Below are 12,506 nucleotides of genomic sequence, written 5' to 3' on the forward strand. Positions count from 1 at the left end.
GCCCCATTCATTATGTGGAGCCTTTATTTTAGTTTGTCGGCAGATGTACAACACCTGCGAGGGTCTGCAGGTTCTACGACCCTACGGCCTGCACAAAGCTTTAGCTGCTGTGTGGAAAAAGGTACATGTACCTGATTTTTGTTATTTGCAGAGACTTTATTATCTGACATGGAGCTGTTATAGAGTTTCAAAGATTCAGGATTCAAGATTCTAAGTGTTTATTGTCATGTGTCCAAAGAAAAAAAAGCATTTCTCTGTGCAATTATATTCTTTCTTTGCTGTCCACCCACAGATGCCGATTAATATATACAATAGAAATAGAACAGATAAAATACAAATATCCATCCATCCATTCGCTTCCGCTTCTCCTTTTCAGGGTCGCGGGGGGTGCTGGAGCCTATCCCAGCTGTCATAGGGCAAGAGGCAGGGTACACCCTGGACAGGTCGCCAGTCTGTCGCAGGGCTAAAATACAAATAGCACAAATAAATAAATGAATACTCTTATCACTCTGTGCAAGCGTTTGCGGTCCATAGCAGTAGTGCTGCCGTACCATGTAGTGATGCAGCTGGTCAGTGTGCTCTCCACAATGCAGCTGTAGAACTTGCTGAGGATCTTGGCCGACATACCAAATTTCCTCAGCCTCCTCAGGAAATACAGCCACTGCTGAGCCTTCTTGACCAGCTGTGTGGTGTTCAGTGTCCAGGTGAGGTCCTCAGAGATGTAGACGCCCAGGTACCTAAAACTGCTCACCCTCTCCACTTCAAGGCCCCGGATAAATAGCGGTTGGTGAGGCCTCCTCTTGTTCCTCGTGTCCACTATCATCTCCTTTGTCTCGTCAGTGTTGAAGGTGAGGTTGTTGTCCTCACACCATGACACCAGACTGGCCACCTCTCTCCTGTTAGCCGCTTCATCCCCTCCAGTGATGCGACCGATCACTGCAGTGTCGTCCACAAACACAGGACACAGTCGTGGGTGTACAGAGTCTAGAGGATGTCTAGAGGATGGAACTGAGGACGCAACCTTGTGGAACTCCTCCGTTTGTAATAATGCTGGCTGAAGTCCTGTTGCCGATCCTGACAGATTGGGCCCTGTATTATTTTTGGATCACAAATAATACAGGAGTGCTTCACTGTATGAAAAGTGCACTCAAGAATCTCACATCCTGCTGTTTTGCTGACTTGAAACAGTTTAAAGAAATCCATTTTATTTCATCAAACATGTTTTTTTTTTACCTTTTTATTTGACTGGGTGTTCCATAAAGGCCAAATCTAACCGCTAACCAGAAGATCGGTGGTTCGATCCCAGGCTGCTCTAGTCTGCATGCCAAATTAAGGGCAAGATACTAACCTCCTATGCATTGATCGGAGTGTGAATGTGTATGGATGTTCTAGATAGATTTCTTCAGAGACCTGAAAATCGCTGTGATTATTCACCATAGCCTGCTGAGTCTTACAGTGAAAGAACGATGTCAACGTATAGCATCGTCAGTTACTTTAATTGTGTTTGGGTTTTTTTTTTAAATCAACCTCTCACACACTAACACAAACTCTTTATACAGATACAGAGCTTTACATGTATAAATAAGGCAGACAAAAATGCATAAAACACAAGCTATCAACAGACTGTTGGTGGACACCATGTCACTTTATTTTGTTTTTATCTTGTTTCTTTTTGGTGTAGCCTCATTAACCAAAATGTTTATAAAAATTACCACTTTTATTATGAATTATTATGAAATTAATAATTCATTATTAATTATTTATTATGAACACACCTGCCACCCTCAAGTGGAGGTGGCAGAGAGGAGGCACTTGGAGTTTCGGTCGAGAAAGTGTCCGTGTGACTGAGTCCTGTCCCATCGCTGCTTCAAGGTCTGTCGGTCCAGCTTGTTGAGGGCCTGAGAGCAAAGACGGATATCCTGGACCAGCTCTGACAAACTGTCCAGGTCTTGACTCTCCCAGGGGCCAGAGACCTGACAACCTGCAGGTTAAGCAACAAAGAAACATTTTATTTCATATCCATAATTTCCATTTTCCCCCCTATAAATATTTGACATCCAAATGTAGCCTATTAGCTAGCATCCAGCAATGTTTTCTGCTCCATAAAATGGAAAATTAATTCACAACTAATCTTTTTTTTTTTTTTTTTTTAATCTTCAAACCACACGTCTATATTGTAATGTCTGTGTGTGTACTCATCATGTAACACCTCTGTGCATACATACTAAATGTTCAAACTTAGAAATGTGTCAAAAGGAAACAGACTGATAGCAAGAAACAAACTGTTGCCAAGTACAACTTTGCACAGGTGATAAAAAACATCAAAGAAATCCAAATTGTGAATTAGTGTGAAACTCCATGTCCATGGAGTATCTCCAAGTTCACACATATGCATACCTTCGAGGTTTAGAAGTGTCAGTGGTCGACGGGCCTCTCTGACAGACGCCAGGATGTTGTGAAGTCCCGCTGATGTAACAGACGGATTTCCTGACAGATTCAGACTCACCAGTGTGGGACACGACGAGAGGCACCTGTGAAACAATAATAAAAAGTCCAACAGGCCAGTAAAGAGTGACAATTTAAACAAAGGCAAAGCCCTAATAACATGAGTAATAACTGAGCCGTAGAAATGACACCCGCACACACAAACCTCGCCAAGGTAGCTACGCTGCTGTCTGTCAGCCCATTTGCAGCCAGGCTGAGGTGGGTCAGAGAGCACTCGTCCTGCAAAAACACAAAAATCTTAACCTGATTGCACAGTTATATCTTTCGACAATAAATGACATTGCATGATTTTTGCGTGCACACCTGTGAAAGGACTTTGGCGAGGTGTTCCAGTGCCGGGTAATCAGCAGGCCCTCTGCAGACAGCTGACAGGTCCACGTGTGTGAGGCAGTGGAGGGGCAGAGTCTTTAACACCAGCTCAAAGCCGGTGGAGCCCAGGGGATTGTGGGACAGGCACACTGCTTTCAAATGGCCTGTGCCTGAACGTTCAGGAGATGTAAAGTTAGTTGCAGTTTTGCTTATGGGTGGGAGTTCAGTGAAGCTTAAGGCTTCAGTCAGCTGCTTGTTAGAGAGTCACCTGTGAGCGCGCTGGCTAGCAGCAGTCGATGCTGCTGAAGGAAACGAGCAGTGAGGCCACAGGCCTGCAGAGACAGCTTGGCTAGCACAGGGCAGCAGGACAGCAGACAGGACAGAGACTCAGACACGCCGTCCCCCAGTGGGTTCATACTGAGGTCCAGCTCCTCCAGGCACTTTGAGAGGAAACGAGCAGAAAAAGCAAATGATCACGAGAGCCAATTCTCTCTGACAGATATCATTGATACGAATCACGTTAGCTTGTTATTAAGATCTAAGGTAGTTATTAAGAACAGAGGTAGTTAAATACAGGTTAGATGGTAAACCTGGAGCTGCCAGTATTGGCTAGCTGAGGCCCTTACCGGGAATGCAGGTGCACTCTGTCCCTTTAAAGCATTTACAGCCTTCTCCAGGCCGTCCCCTGTAATGCAGTTGGCAGAAATGTCCAGCAGCTGCAGACGAGGCATGGTGAGCGTTGTGGCAATCAGCTCAGGGAGAAGGTCGTCAGACATACGGTTTCCAGAAATTCGCAGCTCAGTGAGGCTGGCCTGAAGTTTTAGGGCACGGAGGAGCGGGCTGAGGGAAGAGGCGGCCAAACCGAGTCCGCACACTGACACGGAGAAACCCCGGTCCTGAACCTCACATAGCCGGGAGACACGCTTGTTCTCATCTACAGGTAGAAAGAGACGGTACTTCATAACAGAATACAAAAATGCACATGTGTGCGTTTTATAATGCATTTCCTCTGTGTTGCTCACCCACTGACAGACTTTGACAGGCCTTCTTGTATCGCTCAGGGAGAGGAGGGAGATCCCACGAGCAAACTTCAGCCAGAACCTGCAACACAAACCCATCAGTTATCCTGCACTGGTGCGGGAAAGTGAAGCCAAGGATTCAATCCCAAAAACTGTGATTCCTTCAGTGTCTCCTGGAAGCTGGCTCCTAAAGCAAGTCAGCATCCAGTCTGGTAATAGAAATGGTTCTAATCTTTACAGTTTCTCAGATTGTTGTTTCTCAGGCAGCTTGTTAACATAGTCAGCCCTTCACCTTCTTACCAGAATCATACAGTCTAAAACCTGCATGCCTCATCTGGGTAAGAAAAACAAAGTCATTGTGGAAGGACCTAGAACCTGCATTCCTTCTATCAGTGATTTCAAAAAGACCTCTGTGTCTATGAGAAAGTCTATTTTATGAATTTGGGTCATACTGTGTCTAAGAAAAGGAGTATGCTCACTGGCTGACATGCAAGCTGTTTCACAGTCATAGCAGTCCTCTTGTCACTGTGTTTTGTTTTATTTTTTAAATCCAAGATAGCAACGGTGACAACATTTGCCTTAAAGACTCGTGATCAGACTTCATAAACCAATCATGGTAGTCTTCAGCATCTTTTAAATTGTCTGTGGTCCAAGTATGGTCACTTCTGGCTCTCCTCAGTGTCACCTCACCTCTTCATTTGTGTGCAGGACGGCCAGTAGCTGGTCCTGCGGGGAGAGCAGAGCGCCTTCTTTCTGCAGAGAGAGACGAGGCAGGAGGCCACATTTCTGGTAGTAACGCTGAGCTGCCTGCTCACACAGCCACGACACAGAGCAGGAGTTGGCCTCACTGGGATGCAGAGCAATGGGAGGTGATTAAACAGAAATTAACAACAACAACAACAACAAAAAAATACTATACCAATCAGATTGGGATTTATTTTTATATACTGCTCAAACTTAAAACTTTTCACCGACCTTTGTGGAACTGGGATCAGGAAGACGTCTTCCTGAACCCGGACCCTCATTCTGATTGGTGGAGGAAGTGACGTGGGCATAGGAGCAGCCAAAGTTTGAGTTGGAGGCTAGAGTAAACAAAATAAAACATTCAAGCACTGTTAAAACATCTGTATTTAATGTCGTCAACTCTTAGTAGAAAGACAAAGCAGAGTCTGTGGAGGAATCAGAAAGTCTAAACATCAGGAAAGTAAAAGTTTGTCAGCTGATGCTACAAAACACCAAGGTATAACTATATATAAGATCCGAAATGAGCGATGTCATCTTTTACTCCTGACAAAGCCCACGGCATCCAGGCTGCAGAAATATGTAAAAACAGCTCCCCAGTTTTGATCAGCTCGCACTCATTTACGTCCACATTCATCACTGTTCAAATGAATCAGAAATGAAGACACATCATCTTTAACTTAGATCCCCTAGTGACACTGAATTATAGTTATTCTCTCACTGAGTGTGCATTTCCTGAATAATTCATGTGTAGTCTCACTCTGACTATCACCTTTTCACACTTGGAGTGACTTATTCACAATCACTGTGTTGTGTGTATTTCCTTAGTGTTACTCCATCCGTAACTAACAAACAGCAAAAGAGCATTCCACTTCTGACCTGAGCATGGGTAAGGAGAGGTGGGGGCGGTGTGTCTGATCTCGAATCGTCATCTTCTGTAACAGTGGGACTGTGTGACCGGTTGACTTCTCTTCTCCCCAGTCTGGCCACACCTGGTATCTGAGTCATTTTGACCTGGTGAGGCTTCCCCAAGCTGTTCTTTCTCTGAGAGAGGCCTCTACTGGAGAGGGAGGAAACTGCAGATCCTGAAAGAAAAAGGGCACAACAAGCTACAAAACTGGCAAAACCAAGAAAAAGAAAAACCAAACAAATCCAGACTAATTACCTCTGCAGGTTGTGTCCAAGTTTAAATGCTTGTTTTGACTTCGAGCTGCAGAAGACGAAGCAGTTTCCTCTACTCTTGGCCCATTCTGCTCCATCCGAAGCCTCCGCTTTTTCTTCGGCTGGATCTCCACCAAATCGTCTTCCAACCAGTCATCAGCCAGATACTCGTCCTCGGGAACAAGAGCTGATTTGGTGCTGGAAGAAACGGCAGGTGTGCTGGAGAGCTGAGGCTGCGAGAGACCCTGGAGAAGTGTTTTGGCGCTGCCCAAGCCTCTGATGGCACTGTGGTACTCTTCTCGGGCAAACACAGACGGCGTAGGGGCCTGCCTGATGCCTTCCTGTCCTGAGGTGGGAACTGAGGCAGCTTCTTTGTTCGCAGGAGGTTCTTTCTGACTCTGAGCTGCTGGGAAACCTTGTCTAGGACGGACAGGACGGAGAGGACTAACCGGGGTGTCAGGCTCGCTGTCATCTGAGCTGCTGCTATTAATCTAAAAAAATATATTACACATCAAAGATCTGAAGAATTCTGCTTGTACAATATAGATGAATCTACTACACTTGTGAAAAGACATGATGTATTCTGTCTGTCCACACTGAAAGCATCATCAGACATTACCCCATACAGTACAGCAGCTTCTGTTCCCCTGGCTCTGTTCCGCTGTGTTGAGCCATTGGTCTGCCGCTGTTTGCGGCTGGCGCCTGACGCTTTCACCTCCGAGCTCCTGCTTCGCGGCCAGTCTTGGCGGGAGAAAGAGCCCCCTCCAGTGGACGAGAGTGGCTCAGAACTCTCCGCATCAAACAGCTGGCTGTCCTGCAGGGCATCAAAAGGCTTGGCCGGGGCCGGAGCTGCAGGCACTGTGGTCGGCAGAGATAAGTGAGAAACACGAGCGTTTGAAAGCAGGTATAAAAAGGCAGACCGAGGCTAACGCAGTGCAATGATGCAAGAGCTTCACCTCCTCCTGCTAGCGCCTTCCTCAGAAGTCTCTCTGTAGCAATACACTTCTGCCTGGTCTCATGATCCAGCTCCCTGCTGTAGGTCCTCTGCCACTGACGCAAGGTGTCCAAAGCAGTTTCACCCTGGTGGAGATAAAAATGTGAGATTAAGGCGCACAAGTTCAGCAGACTGGACTTTCTCCAAAGGAGGTGGGGGTGAATTCAATATTGCCAAACGAAAGCATGGTCCAGGATTTCATTCCTAACCAGAGTAACAGAAAGTAAAACTTTTATCAGAGAGATTCATAACTTTAAAAATATTTTTATAATCAGCCTCAGCAGCGAGAACCAGGAAAAACGAACAAATTACTCTGATTTTAATCACCCTACAATTACAACCACTTTTTAAATTGATTTTTCCTCATCCAAGTATTAAGAACAGTCTTTATATTTAAAATGATGTTTGTCCAATAACTTTTGAACCTATGAAGATTGTGCACACTAACTGTATGTAAATCTTGTCAATGTGGTCAGTGTGACCCGTAAGTTTGTAACACTGTTAGGAAAGTCATCCATTAAAGTGTGGAAGACATGTTTGTTTTTTTAAAATAAAGAAGATATTTTACCGCCACCTTCTGCCAGCAAAGAAAATCCTGCTGAAATGGACTTTCAGGTTGAACACAGCCAAACACACAAACCTTGGAGTTGCGCAGTGTGACACAGGCCCCTCGTTCCACCAAGAGCCTTGTGACTTCTAAATTGCCACATGCGACGGCGTCGTGGAGAGGAGTCACACCCTCGCATAAAGGGCCACCGGGGTCGTTAACGTTAGCGCCGTGCTCCAAGAGCAGAGCCACGATTTCTGCACGAAGAGCAGAGAAAGATGAGCGAGGGAGCGGGTGCAGTTTTCCAGAGACTCTGACAGGACTTACCATAGTGACCATGGTTGCAGGCTTCATGGAGGGGAGTCCAGCCACAGTAGTCCCTGGGGTTCACTGGGTGACCCTGATATGCAAAGAAACAAAAGCTTTCATCAGGCTCTTCGACGTTACAGATTCTGTCTGTACATTTTTTTTCCTCCATACAATCTTCATGAACACTCCTAATAAATCATTTATATTTGAGCCAATCGATGTTCTCATCAAACTGCATGATGCAGGGTTGTTGTTTTTTTTAAGGTGGTAAATATTTAAAAAACTCAGACAAGAAGTTCAAGTCCAAGAAGTTTGTTGCTGCACTTGTTCTGTTGAGTTAAGCAGAAAGCCTCAAGCCTGAACTGTTTATTATAGTGACCAACCATCAACGAGTGAATCAGTTTATATGTTGATGGTGCTCAACTTTATGTTTTCCCTCCTGATTCCAAGAGTTAAAAACTTATTGGATTAAAATAATGAATCATCTTCTTTATACCTGTTCTACCAGGTACTGGACCTGCTTCAGATTCCCATCTATGCATGCTCTGTGAAGAGACGTCTCTCCCTTCTCGTTCCGCTTGTTCCACTAAAGCAGAAAGACAGACACAAAAAAGGCCAAGAATGAAGATCTAAACCGCAGTCTACAAAGAAGAAATGACAACTCGCACATCGCTCACCCGTCCTGTTTTCCTCCTCCCTGACACCATCTTGTCATAACCCTCCAGATCATCGTCTACAAACCACATGAAAAGTAACGTGAATCAAAGCATCCCTCTGTATAGAGATGTCAGTGCTTTCCGGATAGAGTTACCCGCGCACATTTTACCTGAGTCTGAGAGGATGACATCACTGTCATCCAGCGGTTCGCTGTTCTCCATTTCCTCCTCCTCTTCCTCCTCACCATCACTCCCATCTGGATTCCAGCCCTCCGAAGCACACAGCTCCTGCAGCCTCGCCTCGGTGTTGTCAGCATCCGATGAGCCGCTTCGTCTCTGGGACGCCAGCCAGAGCCTCAACACGCGCTTCTGTGGAAGTCAATGTGCGTTTTGGTCGTGCATGATATTCATCACCGCGCCTTTACAAGACATCTTAAATTTCTGCTTAGTTTTCAACACAGCTGACTAATTTATCTCTCACCTGCAGTCTGGCCTGTCCAGACTCCTGAGCACAGCGTAAAGCTGTATTGTAGCTCCTCTCCACATCCTCCAAAGCACAGCCGCTCTCCTCCTGAGCTGCTGCGATGTTTAGCCACGTGCTACACTCCTGACGCGCACAAATATAAGTAATAAGTCACACATTCATGTCTACCACAGGGCAGACGGGTGAATTTGCAGATCACCTCTGTAGAGCTGCCCTGTCGTAACGCCAGCTCCTTTCTGTAGTGCTCCACTGACTTGCTGTGTTGTTTCAGGTCTGCGTAGGTGGCAGCCAGGGACACGTGGATGACAGCCAGCTCCCTGGCAGGCTTTCCCAACGCCTCAGCACCCTTTAGCTACACAACAAAACCAACACCGCTTTAGACAAGTCACATTTAGACTCTACGTTGCAACTATTAAAAAAAAAAAAAAAAAGTGAAAAAAATGTGAGAATTAGCCATGTGACTCTTTTGATGCTTCTCACCTGAGCTTGATAAGCTTCCAGAGCTTTGCTGTAGCAGCCAACTTTACAGCAGAGATCCCCAAGCTGCTCTGCCAACTCGACAGCCTGATGGGAGCTGGGTTTTTTGCCCTGATCTTCCCCCAGCTCTTCCTCTAATTTACAGCCTCGGTCAGCTACGTGATAGGAAAGAAATACACTGTACCATCCATGCAGCTACAAGCAAGTAAAAAACAAAACAAAAAAAACATATCTAACCGTTCACTCACCATATTTGAAAGCTATCTTCACCGTCTGTCTGTCCAGCGGCTGCTGGGAACCCAGCAAGACCGCTTTCTTCAGAGATCGTCGCGCTGCTACAAAGTCACCCAGAGACAGCTGCACCTGTTAGCATCGCATGTTAAGAATTAAAGACACACATGCACTTCAAAACCTGCATGATCGCAACAGGAGAAAATAAGAGGATATGGTGGAGCTCGTACCTTGCCGATGCAGTGAAAGCACTCGCTCTCACTAAATTTGTCTTTAATCTTCCGGGCGCACTCTTTGGCCTGCTCTAAGCAGCGGACCGAATTAGAGCGTTGACCGTTACGGAAGTAGATGTTGCCCAGGTTAAAGTTTGCACGGTAGAGATCCTCCAGCAGCTGGCTCTTCCTTTACAGGGGAATAACGGCGATATCTCAGTTGACAGTTATACAAAATAAGCCGATTAAAAGCTGTCGATGAAAAAGATCGACATGCTTAGACGTGGAGCAAAGTTTAGGATGTTCTTACTCGGCAATAAATACACTTCGCCGGATGAACTCGCTGCAGCGTTTGTGCTCGCCCAGATGATCACAGACCAGACCCAGATTGAGGAAGAGACGCGCCTTCATCTCATTGATCTCTCGCTGTGGCACAGTCCCTGCAGCCAGGTAGAGGATTAGGAATAACGAAACAAAGAAATCGCCCATTAAAAACCACTGGGACGATACAAACAGTACACACCTTCCAGCCGGTCATCCACAATGCCCAAGCTCTTCCTGAAGGCCTCCTCTGCTTCCTCCAAGCTCTTCCTCGATTGGTCCGTTTCATAACGGAAGAGGTAGGTCCGACCGATAGTGGCCAGCGCCCTTTGCTCTTCAGCATGATCTCTGACAGATCGAGCCAGGTCCAGGTGAAGACGCTGGTGCTGAAGAAGAGACACACATCCACTTATGCAGGTCCTAAACACCACTTGAATTAGAAGTTTATCACTTTGATAAAGCGTCAGTTTACTTACTTTTAAAGCTGCCTCAATGTTGCCCAACTCTGCAAAGCACTCTCCTATCTTACGATTGGCCACAGCTCGTCCAATCACATCAATTAACACTTCAGAGAGAGCCAACTCCTGCTGGTGCTCCCTAATGGCAGCCTGATAATCACCTGAGACACACATGAAGCAGAAAGGTAAATGTTACACTTTGCATGAGGAAGGCAAAAGAAAAAAATTACACTGCAAACAAAATGTTGTTGGTATGAAAAAGCATATAAAGAATAAATGAATTACTAGACTGAATATCATTGCATCCTTTGCTCAAACTGTTTACGTTAATCAAAGTCATCAGATGAATTGTAGTGCAGCACATAACCTTGCAGTTTGCTCATTTCAGTTTAGTTTTTATTAGTTTCAGGGCTAATTTTAGATTTAATTATTATTGCATGGCGGGCACATGTCAGAGGCAGGATCCATACTGGTATCATAATGAAAGTAGAACTTTTTAAAAGCAGTTGGCTCACTGTGTTGTTGACATCCAGAATCTTAATAAACATGTACTTCAAAGCTTCATCAGGCAAGCTGTGATAAAAAATTTTTACCAAATAAATGCCAAAGCGTCCACTATTTATCGTTTATTGTTTTAGTTTTCCAAGTTCACAAAAATCATTAACTTTTTTCTACATTCTAGTTTTATCTTAGTTAATTTAAATGCTTTTCACATCTAGTTTTGGCTTTTAGTTAATAACCTTGATCGGCACCAGATGAAATTTGACTCACTTGAAGACAAAAGCATAAGAAAGCATATGAATGTAAAGCCTCTGAAATGTATCCCGTGATTAAACTCTACAGTGACACAGCTGTGTACTAAGAAGCAGCCATGGTCAAACTGGAAAATACTGAAATTCAAGTGGCTCCAGGTGGGAGTAAATATGCAAGTAATGGCACTTTTATCCACTTTTGAAAGATTACTTTATAACTGTGCAGGTGATCCTAAAACAAAGGGACAAAAATTATTAGAAAAATCAAGATTATTCGAGAGTGTTGGTGATCTATAAGACATGGTGACGCTGTGACAGGAAGAGCGGAGAATCAAAAACAATCCATAACTGCAGTACTCGCAGTGCTAAAATAACACAGTGCTGATATTGGGCAGACTATACACACCGCTCCTGGACAGCAGCTCTCCTAGCTGATTACAGATGTTGGCTTCCTCCTTTAAGTTGTTGCTGCTCTGGGCTTTGCTCTTTGCTTTCTGCAGCTCTGCAAACAATCGAGATGTAACAGTTACTTAATTTTAATAGTCACATAACAATAGCCGTTAAACGTGCCCAAAAAACGTAAACTGAAAGCGGTACTTACGTTTAATTTCCCGTGAAACACTCATCTCGATTCAGCTCTCAGTGCTAGCACTTTTTTCCAGCTGGTAGTAAACGACAACCCAGCGCGCCTCCCTTTAGCTTAGCTTCAACTCGAAACCGACCAAAACAAACCTTTAGTTCATTTTCACCGGAGCACGTCTGTGACTGTGTAGCAGTGTTTAAGCTAACCTTTATGCAACCGATCGTGGTTGATATCATAGAAACATATTCAAGACTTCAGTATCCAAGTAGCTGTTTTAGCTTTGAGCTCTCAGTAAACTTTACAATACCGCGCCAGGACTGCGTCAACCAATGACTAAGCTACAATATTAGCATGATTTAACCCTCATCGTTGCCTCTCAGGCACAAATCCAGCCCATCGTACTCTAAAGGAAGGCGTTAACAGGTGGGAAATGCAGTCCAGATCACCTTTAAGATTTTAACAGAGGACACATGACTTGACATTTTGCATAAAGTGTGAGAAAACGGGCACGCTGTCAGTCTGACAGACTAAATTCAGGGCAAAATTGAGCAAAAGTTAAAACGGCGATTATTCATTGGCTAAGGCTAGAGTGTGACGGAGCTGCAGCGCAGGGAAAAAAGAAAAAGGGCTCAAACCCAGCACTCATAGGCACAGCGTAAACACGTGGGAGTGTTTTAAGAGCTTCTGGCTACATTAAGGCACAGATGTTGCAGCCAGCACAGGAGCTTAATGCTGTGTGTGACCGGT

General features: G+C 45.0%; 1 protein-coding gene across 1 annotated transcript; it reads right to left on the reverse strand.

The window, feature by feature from the left end:
• Positions 1–1,306: 1,306 nt before the first annotated feature.
• On the reverse strand, positions 1,307–12,166 carry tonsl (tonsoku-like, DNA repair protein). The gene is made up of 28 exons (XM_014414306.3): positions 11,778–12,166; positions 11,583–11,678; positions 10,443–10,585; positions 10,169–10,352; positions 9,956–10,085; positions 9,664–9,835; positions 9,451–9,565; positions 9,206–9,357; positions 8,925–9,077; positions 8,723–8,848; positions 8,412–8,610; positions 8,263–8,318; positions 8,082–8,171; positions 7,604–7,676; positions 7,370–7,533; positions 6,692–6,815; positions 6,355–6,593; positions 5,740–6,226; positions 5,454–5,659; positions 4,809–4,915; positions 4,524–4,680; positions 3,837–3,915; positions 3,441–3,748; positions 3,083–3,254; positions 2,809–2,984; positions 2,651–2,724; positions 2,398–2,531; positions 1,307–1,981 (listed from the first exon to the last, which is right to left on the reverse strand). The coding sequence occupies exons 1-28, from the start codon at positions 11,800–11,802 to the stop codon at positions 1,785–1,787; spliced, it is 4,338 nt and encodes a 1,445-aa protein (XP_014269792.3). The 5' UTR covers positions 11,803–12,166; the 3' UTR covers positions 1,307–1,784.
• Between the last annotated feature and the right edge of the window lie 340 nt (positions 12,167–12,506).

Source organism: Maylandia zebra, linkage group LG19, assembly GCF_041146795.1.
Source record: "Maylandia zebra isolate NMK-2024a linkage group LG19, Mzebra_GT3a, whole genome shotgun sequence".
NCBI lineage: Eukaryota > Metazoa > Chordata > Actinopteri > Cichliformes > Cichlidae > Maylandia > Maylandia zebra.